Source organism: Lipotes vexillifer, unplaced genomic scaffold (genome assembly GCF_000442215.2).
Source record: "Lipotes vexillifer unplaced genomic scaffold, Lipotes_vexillifer_v1.1 scaffold1258, whole genome shotgun sequence".
Lineage (NCBI taxonomy): Eukaryota > Metazoa > Chordata > Mammalia > Artiodactyla > Lipotidae > Lipotes > Lipotes vexillifer.
In genome coordinates this window covers 246988-261572 of record NW_006773444.1, presented here as the reverse complement: position 1 = coordinate 261572, position 14585 = coordinate 246988, and the positions used below count along the sequence as shown (strand labels likewise).

Genomic DNA, 14585 nt, shown 5'->3' with positions numbered 1-14585 from the left:
TCTTTCTGAATTTATATACAAGATAGACCGCTTCTAGAGGTTAGAGGTCCATCTCCTTTTTAATTTTAGAGATGGAGAAACCACAGGTTAGGAGTGGTTGATGAAAACCCCATCAAGTTGACATGGGGGTAAGATAGTCATCTGGGGGCAAGAAGAGGCATTATTTTAGAAATAAACTGCCAATCACCAAACTCTTGGGCGAACACCTAACAGAACACACAGCCAGTTCTGAGCCCTTTTTCCAATCTCCACTCTGCCATCCTTGTCCTACTGTCTACTGTCGTTCCCCCCGGAGCCCTGCCACTTCTCCGGTGCTGTCCACCTCTCCCCAGGGACTTCTTTTTACCTTAGCTTTGCTTGATCAGACAGAGGGGTTCTGGTTTTGTTTGTTTGTTTATTTATTTATTTATAAATAGCATCTAAATCTCAATACAACACCTAAATTGTGGTCTCACCCACAGTGGCTACTGCGGAGTTTCACAGATAGTTATTTGAAGTCTCTGTAAGCTGCAGGGGCTGAAACGCCCATATATAAAGCCCTTGGCATCCCTCACTTTCCTCACCTGAAGGAGGAAGTGGTACCCAGCTCCCCAGGGCCCGTGACTGTCAACAATCCTCGGGCACACGTGCTACTCCATCTCTCCTGGTCACTGGCCCCCAAGCCCCCTCCACACAAGGCCTCCAGGGAGGAGCTGAGGGGCTCCAGGCTCACCTCCACCCGGTGCTACCTGAAATCCCACCCCCAGCACTTGGTCCTCCGCGTCACGTCACTCCCACTCTGCTCAGAAAACATGAGGCCTCCCCCGCGCAACAGTCTAAAGGCTCAGGTTTGTGTGGCCAACTCCCCAGACTGCGTCTCCAGCCGGTGGTTTGCAAAAGTGTTTTTTAACTGAATCCTTCCTCCTCCCACCCCTCCCAACCCCCAGCCTATGACAAGCCTCTACTTAAAACCCGATCAAAATGGAGCCTGTTTTAAGTGTCAGAGGGAGGATGGAGCCCAAGAACCTGGCCTCCTGTTGGTCCTGCCTTCCCTCTGCAGGCAAGCAGCTGCCCCAGGCCTCACTGACCACTAACCCCGTGCTGGACCCACGCCCTCTCCCAACACACGTTTCCCAGGCTCCCACGGGGCGTCACTCAGAAAGCCCTTGAAAACGAGCAGATCAGACCCAGCCTCTATCTTTTCCCAGAACCTGTCAATGGCACACGGGTCCCCATGACTCATGACTTCCATCCCCCAGTCCTGGCACGGCCCCCATACCTCCCTCCTTCCACCACAGCCCCACCGTCCTCGCATTTCCAGTCAATCTTTGGCACTCGAGCTCTCTATTTTCCAAGATGTGGCTCCAATCAATGCTTTCTTCTGCCTACTGCATTGAGGCTACATTTCTCACCTTGGCATTCCAAGGCCATTCACCTGTGGCCAGAGCTGACTCGGGCTTTACTGTTATGGCTTCCCTGAGGGTCCGTGGGTCACCCTGGGACGTGCCCTGCTTGTCGGACATGTCCACACGTCCCCCTCCAGCCCCCAAACGGCATCATCATTTCTCTGTATTTGCATCCATCTGCCTAGAACCCTCCTCCATTCTTCCACTGTCAAAAATGTGTTGAAATCCTCTTCCTCCATCCCAGTGACAGGTCACTGTCAGCTTCACAAGCTTTTACTGATCCTCTTTCCTGGATGTGACCCTCCCCCCTGGTCCTCCTCCCTGGACGTGACCCTCCCCCCTGGTCGTCCTCCCTGGACATGACCCTCCCCCCTCCAGTCCTCTTCCCTGGACGTGACCCTCCCCGCTGGTCGTCCTCCCTGGACATGACCCTCTCCTCTATGTTCCTCTTTCTACATTATCTTCATGATATTATCTTCACATTGAGGGCTTCTAAATGTTCTCACCTCCTTGGTGTTAATCTATGTTCATAAAACCCTGTGATATACGTAAAGAGTGGAACCAAGGCTGGAGAGTTTGACTAATTTTGCGAAGGTGACAGTGTGGCTGTGAACTCACACCCTCAGGCTGGGTCCCCAGCCCAGAGCCCTTCGCCCCTCCCTCCAGCCCAGGTGTCATCCTTCTTGAACTCCCAGAGTCTGGGCTGCATGATGGCTACATTGGCAATAACCTCCTAGAGGAAGGGCTGCCCCACCCTGAAAGCACCTGGCACAGGTAGAGAGTCAGAGGTATCTCCTTGCTGGGCACCTCGCAGGCCAGTTGCCCTGCAATTCTGCCCTTTTAGCCTTCAAAGTAGCCCATGTGGGGAGTATTACGAGCTTCTTCTGAAAAATGAGCACCTGAGGCTCAGAGAGGCTGCTCTCCGGGCTGTGCACCCCCTGCCCTGTGCTCACTGACAAGCCACCCCCAAAGGACACAGAGTGTCCACAGGCAGATCTCAACGAATGCCCCAGATGCTGCAGAACCACCTCTAAGGACAACTCCTGGGAGAAGGTCTGTTATTTTTAAGAAGCCTATTGGAAAACCATTCCGAGTTATTTGAGAAATGTTAAGCTGGCCAATGTTTGCTTTTTAAAAAATGAGATATGTTTTCCTTTCTTCTACCCTCAACTAATCACCATCTAAAGCACCCGCGTGGTTGTTCTTTTAAGAGACAGGAAACGTTTAACTCTTACCAACAAATTTCTGAGGCATAGAGCTCTTACGTTTGGCGACGTTACTTGCTAGTCTGTCCAGCACGAGCGAGCGCTCCGATCCCATCTTGCACAGGTCTTCTGCCATTTCACTGTGATTAGTTTCTTCTTTAATGACTAAAGTCAAAGACAGTTAGAAAGACCAGTTTAGAAACACTTACGGTGAAAGAATTCAGTCTCATCATCACTGTTAAATATGACATGTGTTAAGTGCCTACAAGAGCCAGGATCTTCACGGAGATTATTTCTAATCTTCCTAGCAACCCTGCCAGCCAGATGGAAGCTGACCAGAGCCACCTGCTAATGACACCTGCCTTATCCCCCAAGACCAGGGAATAAGCACCACCACTGTCCCTAGAAGCCAGACTGTGATTAAGTAATTGTGTCCCTTTGACAAGTCCTCTTAACTTTTCAAATACACCCCAATCCACTAATTCAGTCAATCCTGACAGCAGCCCTCCTGAGAGTCAAAGAACTCTCAGCTAGAAATGATCTAAGGCTCAGACTTTGCCACAGTGAACAGAGGTGCAGGAGAAACCTGGCCACAGAGATGCTGCAGCCAATCCTGGCAACATGGGAATGAACTCAGAGCTCCTGGACCCTGAACACAGCAAACCGGAAAATCAAAAAAACATGCACCGTAGGAAATCTAGAAATTGTGGAGGTGAATGTTGATCTAGGAAGTGTTTTTAGCCAAGCTGTGCTTTGCTGTGTCATCCCTTTCTTTCCATAATTGAAGACACAGCTTTGTATCCTGCATAACCATCCGTGTTCTAGTTTTTATGGTTGGGTTTTTGGAAATATTGCTCTTTCATCCCCCTGCAATTTCTCCTAAGCTATAAGAAGCTAAAAATACAAACTGATTATCTTCCAAATGGCAAATCAATTCTTCCCACACCGATTCTGAAAAGTCCATTGAAATCCCACTGCTCTGTGCTCCTTCCTTTTTCAGATGGGACAGGCTGATTGATCACAGGGTCTCTGGAAGTTTTACCCATTTCTATTATTGATTTGTCTGTCTATTCTTCAAAGAGGTCCAGATGACAGCTACATTTGAATACAGCATTAGACATTACTCTTCTTTTTAAAAAATGCCATTTCCCTCATTTACTTTTCCAGATACACTTTATAACATTCCAATAAGATTGACAAACCAATTTCATGCTAAAACCATGCTGTGATCCCAGAGGACACACGTGTAGTGTCCAGGCCTCTCTCCCTGTGACTCCTCCATGTTTTCTGGCCCCAGTATTGTTTGCTAGCTTTCTTCATCATGGACTGCACATGACCTGCTAAGATTATTTCTAATCATTTTATGCCTTCATTGCTTCATGATGAACGCCACTTTGAAAAAATATTTCAAATTGGTTATTATCGTTGGTAAATGTAATTTTTTAGCCTTGGAAATGTGGGTTTCTTATTAAATGGGCAAACATAACAGCCCACACCCTGATTTATAGGAGGGGTACCCATAAAATCTGTAGAATTCAATTGCACTGGTAGTATTTTGGATCTAACAAGCTATTATGCTTCCCAGTGTATCCATCCTTCTCTGCAAAGCCAGGCCCATGGCCTGTCCAGGGCGCCTACAGCACCTCGAGCTGGGTTTCCTCTCTGCCAGGCCATGGGGCCTCCTGAGACCCTCAGAGACAGCACAGTGAGGGGCCATGAGCCCAGAGCTCCCAGACCACTGACTCTTCTGCCATTTGATTCATTTCTCTCTAAGCTTGTAACACAATCTGTGCACCTAAGGCTCAAGGGAACCTCATGTTTTCCACAAAGACATCAGGAAATTATGACAGATGATCAAAAAGCCTTTTCCTAAATAAAATCATATTCAGAAAAATTAAATCTTTGCTACATCTCATAAGCTAGGCTTTGTCTGTACCTAAGCCCAAAGAATGGCTCCAACCTAAGGGGATGGAGAGGGGTGAGTCTGCTTAAGGGCCCATCTGAGTGCTCATGGGGGCTGGTCCTGGGGGGCCTGGGAGGGATGGGTGATGAGAAATGCACAGAGGGTACAGGTCAACCAGCCCAGCACAGCGAGACTCCCACCCACTGCCTGCCTGAGACCTGGTGTAGCCTTGCAGGAATTCCACTGGCTTTTATGGACCCTCACCCAGCACTAACTCCACACGAGAAGCCATCTCATCTGAGTACAGGACAGAAAGCCATCATGAAGAATCCCAAACCATCTGATCACCAAAGGGAATCAATTTGCATCTCAGGACTAAATGGATCCACACTCTCTCTGTTTACATCTTTCACTTTACATTATCTCAGATCAGAGCCAAATGTTATCTCGAGATGCAATACACAGCAAAGCATCAGAGCACATGAGGAAAAAAAGCAAGCTTCCCTTGAAACCTGTGACAGCTGCAAGACTACAGACAGTCAGGGTCTTCCAATCATCCCATGTTCCAGGCAGGTGCCAACACTGACGAATGAAAACATGGCCTGAAAGCTCTTATTTGATCCACTTCATGAAAAAATCATTTTTAAAACCAGATTTCACATCTTATTTTGATGACTAAGCACAAAGAAGCAATCGATACTCCAGGTTAAAAAAAAACCAAAACACCAAAAACCAGAAAGAAAAGAAAAAACCCGACTTTCAAGGGTCACTACAATCTTAGAAGCTTCCCCAGACTTCGAGAGGAAGGGGTTTCAAGGTCACGTGCTCCCTGGTAAGAGGAGGTCTTGGAAAGCTGGGAAGCACAGGGCACTCCTAGTGAGAGTTCAGCGGCCAAAAACGTCCCTCCATCCCAACCGTGGTGGCTCCCGGGCCTGTGCTCTGGTCCAGCTGCATCCCAGCGGGCAGGAGGCCCTCCTTCCCCCCAGCTGGGGAGGGAGGGGGAGCCAAGGCCAGGCAGCCTGTGCCCTCGGCGCTTACCTGGGTACAGTGTGCCTGGAAGGCCCATGCTTTGCAAGTAGTTGTGGCAGCGCTCTTTGTGTTCCTCTAAAGAGCTTCGCTGTTTATAGCTTCGGCCACAATATCCACATTTGTGAGGCTTACCAACTGCAGGAGACACAATGGAGTTCAAGACCCCGATTAAATAGCGGCCGTACATGTCATGGGAAAGCATGCAATACACTTTTCACCAAAAAGGCAAAAAAACCTCTGCTCTTGAGGGCTAAAAGCATTATGGTCTCCATCGAGTTGACTGAATTTAAAGATGTGAATGCCCAGGGGTTTCCTGATTGTACCAAGAACTCCTGTTACCTTTTGTTCATTTTAACTTGTTCACTGCCTAACAAATTCTCTTCTACTTAAATCACAAAGTCTGAACTTTAGCTGGAGGAAACAAACCACTGCAGTGTTATAACAGGGATGCCTGACAACAGAGCAGAGATGTGAGGAAGGCCCAAGCTGGCTGGATAATATACAGACTCAACTCCAAAGTTGGCCTCTTGTCCATGGCCACACCGTGGGCTAGGTCTGGAGTGACAGTGGCGCCAGGTCTAATGCAACCAAAGTGAATTCAACTCCTAAACTAGTGCTAACAAATACCTTGAGGTCTCTAAGACACCACAGTGGATAAATAGACCTTAATGAAATGAGCATTTTGTTTCCAAAATGTATTTTCTTGTTCTAACCTGGAAAAGCTCTGTTTTCTCCCCAGAGACCTTTAGGGATGGCATGGCTTCTAGATCAGTCCTGTCCAACAGAATTTACTATGAAGAATGAAATGTTCTCCACCTGTTCTGTCCAATATGGCAGCCACCAACCACATGTGTCCACTGAGCATTCGAAGTATGCCTCATGCCACTAAGAACAGAAGTTTGAATTTTGTTTAACTAATTAAAATTAAAATTTATATACCACATATGGCTCGTGGCTACTGTACTGAGCAGTGCACTTCTATACAGAGTTTAGTTCTTCCTGAATTTTACTGAGTGGTATTTTAGGAAAAGAAGACTAGCACAAGTTCATATCATGCCTAAGTTTAAAGATTTTAATAGCATTTTAGGAGATAAAATGGATGAAGGATGTTCTATTATTTATACAATACAAATTTCCATCCTGAAGCCAGAACCTTTTAGTTCCTCCTCATATTGTTAGATTTCACATATTTGAGAGTATTATGTCAAAATCGACGCCATCCAAATAGGACTGTTTGGTGACACGGCTTAACCAAATCTTGTATTGGTTAAATCTCTTCCTTAGGTGAACAGAAACTATGGTTTAAGAAGACTAGATGAAAACCAAAATTTGACTTCTGGAACATTTACTGGAGGGAAAAGGGATCTTTTTTTTATCTGGAGAAAGTGTTGTATCCCTAACATCAGAGAAACAACATTGACATACACAATGTTGCCTAAAACCGCACGTTTTATTGAGTATGGCCTTTAGAAACTCATAGAATATAGATAACCCACTCAATGTCTTTTCCTGGAAAAGCTACAGCTTTAGCAAATTTCCATACATATAGCCTGGTGTCTGAGTACCCATTTCTGTCTGAGTATATGATTGATTTTAACTCTGGAACATGAGAAGTTCATGAAAGCAAATGAACGAAAGTATATCTTGAAGTGTAGTCCACTGTTCTGCAGGAAAGAAGGTCTCTAGCCAAGCTTGCAATTTCCAAAGAAAGCAGAGAAGAAGGGAGGGGGACCCTTCCTCACGCTTCCAGACTACCCAAGCCCCTCTTATCAGTATGGGACAAATCCTATAGCTGGAATCTCAGGCCACCACTGGTTGCCAGGGAAAGCCACCAGGTTGATGGTGGTTTTTAGCGGAATGGGGGTGTGGCCATTTCACAATGGACTAGAACGTGACCATATTTGGATTTGCAGACAAAGGCTGAAGTCCTCATTTCATTCTAGTGAAATCATCTTGTAGAACCTAAGTCATTGTCTTTTTTTTTTTTTTTGCAGGAGTCGTGTGTCTGTGACACTTTATGATGACAGAATCACCAGCAGCCCTGGATCAATGATGGTTTTCTCACTACAGTTTTGTCTACTCGCTCATCAGTGGATCCCTAATAGAAATAAAGGGTCCAAAGTCTACCACTGTTACATATAATCGGCCACACTTGGAGCAGGATACCATCATGCCTCAAATGAAATAAGCAGGCATGGAGCCAGAATAAGCTAAAATACTGCACTAGGTATTTCTAACTTCACCATAGAACTGATACGCAGGAGAGATTTCTGTTGCCAATCAGAGTGACCCAGGGATGACGACAGTATGGTTGGTGTCAAGCTAAGGCTGAGTCTTTGTGTTTTCTACCAAAGGGGATATTGTGCATCCCACAACTCTAATGCAGTGTTACTGCTGTGATGATGTCAACCTGAATCCACATGAAGGCCACCTGTGAAGTTTCTCTGCCCTAGACCCCCTGGTAGGCTCTGTACACAGACGGTGTCACTGTCACATCTGAAGCCTACAGAGACCCTGCAAACCTCCACCTCTGGGGGGATGACACATGTGCTCCTTATTAGCCACACATGTAAGCACCTGCGAATGCTCACTGTCACGGCATCATCATCCCGCTTTGGGGGAGCCGTCTGTCTTCCTGTCCCCTGCAGCAAGGTCCTCCCCAGCCCTCAGCAGGGCCCAAGCCCCACAGGCACCCCTGCTGACCTCTCCTTGTGGAGAAGCCACTCCTCGGCTTCGTGTGGCTCCTTTCTCGGAAGATTTTGAGAAGCTTTCCCACACCATCCCAGTTTTCTAAGAGCATTTGGGAGCCTCCGCCACGCTGACCGTCAGGAAGGAGGTCGGAACGAGGGGCGATGGCTGGGCCGAGCATCTGAGAACCAGAGCTGCCGGGACCCACCCCCCCCACCGTCCCTGTGGCCTTCCGCTGACTCCCTGCAGGCACCACCCACCAGAGGAGGGCCACCTCCCCACAACACTTGTAAATGCCCAGCACTTCCCTTTCCAGGACCACATGCTCACTGGGAACTTTTCCGAAGGTGAGCCTAGAAACTCGCCCTGTGGCTGGACCCAAGCCCTGCCTCCTCCTGGATGGACACCTCCCGCCTGAGACTGACTGTCCCCTCCCTGTGCTCCCGCTGCCCCTCGGATGCTCGCACCACGGTACCCGGCACACGCTGGGGCTCTGCCGTCTCCTCCCTGGGGTGCTCAGTAAATGCGTGACGAGGAAGCGGCCCCAACCCTGGCATCAACTACACCTATCACCTCTGGGGAGCGGGGCCTGAGCGCAAGCCAACATTCCCCAAGGACACGCATCCCCGCCTCCTGTGCTGGTGTCCTGGGGGCGTCGGGGGGAGCTGGTCCACAGCCTCTTCCTCTCCCACCGCAGGTCTGGACAGTCTGGACAGTGAGCTCCCTGAGGGCAGGGGTGAGGGCCCATCACCTCCTGCTCTCGGGGCTGGAAGGGCATGATGTCAAATACCCCTGCGGGTGGCGTGCTGGTACAGCACACGTTCCCTACCCTGTCTTCTTCTGACCTGGAAGGTTACGGGGCCACTGGATCATGAAACACCAAGGAAGCTTCTCTGGGGGCAGAAGATCCAGTCTACTCAGAGGTGGATCTGTGCTCTCAGGCTGGAGTGCTTCGAATATTGTGGGACATTCTCGCTTACCATGACCTTGCCGAGACCCTGATTACTCAGGATGCATTTACTAAAATCTCATAACAGCCCCAAACTGGCCTCTCCCACGGAGGCCTCGGCTGGCCTCTGGCGTGACCGTTGCACTTGGGCCCAGTCGGGAGCGCACCCTCAGGGAACAGGCAACACCAATCAGGACAGAATCACCTTATCTACCACCTTTGCAAAGAAAACTAGCCCCATGATGACTCCCGAAATGCTCGGCATGAAACAGTAGCGAGGGTGGCTTAACAGTTAACATTGAGAGACGTATTTGGAAACTTTGGGGCGTTAGCAGCACACTCAAGACAAGTACGAGCTGGCAAAATCCTTTAAAAGAGAAACCCACTTACCTGACATAAGGGGACAAGGAGGCCTCTTTTGCAATACTCTACCTAAGATGAGACGTGTGCATGCATGTGTGTGCGTGCACACGTGTGTGTGCCTTAAGGTTCCCCACCCATTTCCTCCGGTCCGTTGGGAAATCAGAGCACATGGGGGAGGGCACTGCTGTCTCCGTCAGGAGCAGCCGACGCCCAGGGGAGCGGTGTCCCAGGAGCAGGGCATCCCTGAGAGGATGCCAGGCAGTCCCCAAGCCAAGCCCCGCCTGCGCCCAGAGGACCTACCAGAGTGCGTCCTCAGGTGGCCGGTGAGGGCGTCCCGCCGGCGACACGCATAGTTGCAGAGGTGGCACTTGAAGGGCTTCTCGCCCGAGTGAAGCTTGATGTGCCGGAGCAGGTTACCCTTCTGCGTGAAGGAGGCCCCGCACTGGTTGCACTGGAAAGGCCGCTCTCCTGTGGGGACGAGAAGGGAGCCGGTGAGAGCGGGACTCAGCGCTGGGACGAGGGGAGGACGTGGAGAGAAAGTTGTTTCCCGTGGGCCCGGTGACTTCCACCGGCTGCCGGTTTGATGGAACGTGAGGCTTTCAGACTAAACCTGCCAGTTCCTTAACGCTTCACTGGTTGGGTCAATTTGATCTGAAAATCTAATTTTTTTTCCCTAAATCAGAATGGCACATCACAATGCAAATTCAAACTCATTTAAATAAAGTGGCTGCAACATTTTGTGATGAAGAGCCACTCTTCCTCATCAGCAGTTTTGGAATAAACCAATATCCAATTTTGCGTGTTGTGGCATTTGGTGGGGCTTTTAATGTGGCTTTTTTCAAAGGGTCTTTAAAATATGCCACTGAAGCAGCAAAATAAAAAGGAAACTCATTAAAAATGCATTTCAGGATCACAAGTTCATTTCAGCGTTACATTCTTATATTTAAATGAAAGGCACTTCATTATAACAGTTATAATAACTTCTTTTCATTTACATTTTCCCTGTATTTTCCCTTTCAATTTCTTCTCCATTACCTGTCTGTCCCTATGCAGGCAAATCAGGAAAGAGACAGACAGAGTGTGAGGGTGGGAGAGAGAGAGAAAGAGAGAGATTGAATAAAATGAGAAGTGGAGAAACTAGAGGGGAGGTCTGCACCGTCCAGAGAAAAGTCCCGAATCTCCCCGTGGTGCTGCCTCAAAATCTGACCTGCACTGAGGTTTCTGGCTTTTTGCTTTCCTCACAATCCTACAACCTTGAAGCTAGTATTGTTCTACCCATATTCATAGAAGACAGTTATATTTTCAGTACAAATATTCTAAGAGGTGCAATTTAGTTGTCATTAGGAACTCTTTCGGGGTGGCACTACTGGAGTGGTGACAAAAACAAAAACAACAAAAAAACACTGGACCCTCTGCTGTGTGTCAGCTCATGTCCCCAAACTCTGAATCCAACAAAGGAATAAACAGGCATCTGTGCTCAAGAAATATGCTATTGAGTAGTCATAGGTCTCAGAATCTAAAATCGGTGAACGTTTTTATTTAACTCTCAATTAAAAGAGGGATACATTTGTCATGTTTAAGTAAGCATTAAAGCTCTTTTAAAAACAAATGCTTTTTTTTCCCTTTTTTTTTTTTAAGAAGGAGAGCTCTGTATGACCACAATATCTGGTGTTGAGATACCATGAGAATGCACTTCCTATTAACAATTTTTTCTTCAGAAAGAAGAATGTGTTAAAATGTACAGTCAATTTTCCCAATTGGCTTTTACGTGATTTTGGTGAACAAGACAGCACTTAGCAAAGGCGATTAAGTAGAAGCATATCTGGTACTCTTAAAATCTACCCCAGATTAAATTTAAAAGTCTGTATTGGCCTCTGAATTTCATGATTACCATCATTCTTAATTTTAAGTGGGCAGGACAGATGTGCTACTGGAAAAACTGAAACTAATTTACAATGATATTCAATTATAGACCATTTGGAATCTTGACACGAACCAGAATATATTCAGAATTCTCCCAAATCTAGATCTACATTGAACTTGGCTGAGCAGAGGAAGTCCAGCAGGTGGGAAAGTGATTATAAAAGTAACTAACTACCTAAATCTCTGAGTTGGGAGGCCACACTGGATGAGATTAAAATAGCTGATAGTCAGGCAGCCCCAAGGAGCGTCCAACAGAGATTGTTAATTACCTACTAGAAACACTTCTGAGCCTTCACACACACACACACACACACACACACACACACACACACACACACACACACACACGTTTGTGGCTGCCGTGCTTAACTCTAAGCAGACAAAAGAAGGAAGAGTCCAGGTCGACCTCGCAGGGGAAAAGCCCCCCACACACACACACACACACACACACACACACACACACACACACACACACACACACACGTTTGTGGCTGCCGTGCTTAACTCTAAGCAGACAAAAGAAGGAAGAGTCCAGGTCGACCTCGCAGGGGAAAAGCCTCCACGCCTCCACCCACTCGCTCTGGCAGGGGGACCCTCGGGCTGGCTGTTCTGGAAGGCTGGGTGGTCTCATGCCACGAAAATGCATGTGACAAGGATGTGGGCCACTCCTGGTGACCAGCGTGCCTCAGTGTGACCCCATACATTGTGAAGCATCCCCTCTGTGCTGACGAGGTGCTTGCTGGGCTCCCCCTGAGCTCGGGCAGGCTGGAGGGAACACCGGCTTGGACCCTGCCATTCAGCCAGCGTCTGTGCAGGACAGCCAGTCAGCAGAGCGAGAAAGGACAGATCCTTCCAGCCACGCGTCCCTTCTGCAGAACAGGGCAGGCAGGAAAGACAGGGGCCGTGTCTTTGAAAGTGCCATCTGTCTTCTAATTTGAGTCATTGGCTCTCGTGTATCCTGCTGGGCCTGGTGTCTTAATCCTGCTGGCAAGCTTTCCTGGAAATCTATTTGTTTCTGATTGCTGTGCTGGCATTAATATGTATCACAGGGCCTGGGGACTAGGAGACAGCGTTCCCTGAAGTGACAACACGGAGTTCAACTCAAGGTGGTTTCCCTTTGGAGGTGTTAGCAGGAAAGGGATCAGGGCCCCGGAGCTAGACGACAGACCTGGTGATCGCTTGCCCCCCGCTCGTATACGGCTGATGGTAGCTAAGTTAGACCAAGTTCCTCCAAGGCTGTATTCCCTTTTATTTAATTGGGATGAGGGCTTTCATATCATTAATTCAAAATTTAGTTTTTAGTCCCAGTAACTCTATAATCTGCCATTTCAGAGACTCCCTGTAAGAAATGTCTGCGCTCCTTTTCATAACTTAATTGGGTAAAAAAGAAAGTCTTTTTTCACATCATGAAAATTTCACATCATGAAATTTCTGACCCTATATCAGAAGAAAGTGAATTTAAAAATACACTGAACTACAAGGCTCGCTTGGGCTTATTGCAGCTGTGCCTTGGAACAGCACCCAGTGCGGTGCCGTATTTATAAAGCACGGAGAGACTCTGCCTTTCCGCCTTATAGATGGGAACAGAGTGGGCACAGGGCTAGACAGAATAACCATAATTCGGACACTTTTCTTGATGCTTCCTGTTAAAAACCCCATCATTTAGAATCAGATTACTGCACGTTCCTCTCCCACTACCCTCCCTCTGACTCCCCCGTGAGCCCTCAGAGGTTGGTGGGAAAGTGTTACTACGACGCTTGAGTTTAAAAAAATGAAACTGAGCGGCAAAACTGAGGAAGTGAAACGGTGTCATCAATGGACGACTCACACAAGGGCAGCCCTGGCCCCGCTCGGAGGCGGTGATGTAGGAGATTGCCCCGGACAGCTGCAGTCCTCCAGAAGGAAACCCCAGCGCGCCCATCCCATTCGGTGACGGCAGGTGCAAGTCCTGGCTTCTGGGGGGACATTAGGTGGAGCCCAGGCTCCCCGACGAAGGGCCCCCTGAAATGGCACTGTTTCCGGTCCGCTGTCAACTGCACGTCCCACCACCTACAGATGCTCCCAGTGTCCTCTGGGTCTGGACCAGAGTCTGCATTTTCAAAGGACACCCCAGTGATTTATGGGAACTTGACGTGTTAGAGAATTCAGGACGGGGTCGGTGATTAGCAAAGCATGTCTTTCTGATACATTCCACTCCGATTCCAGGAAAGTGGAAACCTTCCAGCATGTCTATTTATTCAAACCTAGTTTGGCCAAACTATTTCTATATCGACCTATGACTGTATTTATGCAAAGTGGAAAAGCATTATGAAAACAAATCAGGAGTTCCTTGTTTCGTTTTTTTTTTTTTTTTTTTTTTTTTGTAGTTTTTAATCTTTTTTATGGTGGTAAGAATATAGATGATAAAAATTACTGTTTTAACCATTTTTAGGTATATTTTAGGTAACCATTTTGAGTGGTATTAAATCCATTCATGATATTGTGCAACCATCAGCCATCCATCTCCAGAATTCTTTCGATCTTGTAAAATTGAAGCTATGTACTCCTTAAATCCTGATTCTCCATTCTCCCCTCCCCCCAGCACCTGGCAACCACCATTCTACTTTCTTTATGAATTTAATTATTCTAGGTCCCTCATATAAGTGGAATCATACAATATCTATCCTTTTGTAACTGACATATTTCACTTAGCATAATGTCCTCAAGGTCCATCCATCCATGTTGTAGCATGTGTCAGAATTTCCATCCTTTTGAAGATTAAATAATATTTCATTGTATGTATGTACCATTTTTTTTTTTTTTTTTTTTTTTTTTTTTTTTTAATAAAAGTCAAAGCAGGAACCATAAAACTGATGGTCTCTATGTCCCTCTTTCTGGAATGAACTTGCTCTGTAAGCGAAAGACTCTGCGTGTTGGCACCTACTTGGCCCGTGGCCACTATTTGTGGGCAGAAGTGGGCAGCAAACAGCCGGTCTACTCTGCATGTCTATGCTTGGTGGGTTTATTCATTAAATGCAATTATTCTTTTTATCAAGGCAGGCAGTCATTATATTTTGGCCATTTAGTATGCCAGCATTTCATTCAGTTATCAAATATTTATTGAAGAGAACTTTCACTGTATAGTCAGGTTTTACATGAAT

The 14585-nt window shown here is 47.3% G+C and overlaps 1 protein-coding gene across 9 annotated transcripts in view; it reads right to left on the bottom strand.

The window, feature by feature from the left end:
- The window catches only part of IKZF1 (IKAROS family zinc finger 1), a 77329-nt gene that overhangs the window by 5218 nt on the left and 57526 nt on the right, over positions 1-14585 (bottom strand). For 2 of the 9 annotated variants that reach the window (XM_007448325.1, XM_007448329.1), the window contains 3 exons: positions 9823-9990; positions 5532-5657; positions 2621-2755 (listed from right to left, as the gene is read on the bottom strand). The exons of 1 other annotated variant lie outside the window; for it this stretch is intronic. In XM_007448325.1, the coding sequence (XP_007448387.1) occupies positions 2621-2755; positions 5532-5657; positions 9823-9990 (429 nt within the window). The remainder of the gene's footprint in view (positions 1-2620; positions 2756-5531; positions 5658-9822; positions 9991-14585) is intronic. 6 more of the 9 variants (XM_007448327.1, XM_007448331.1, XM_007448330.1 and 3 more) reach the window with 5 other exon arrangements.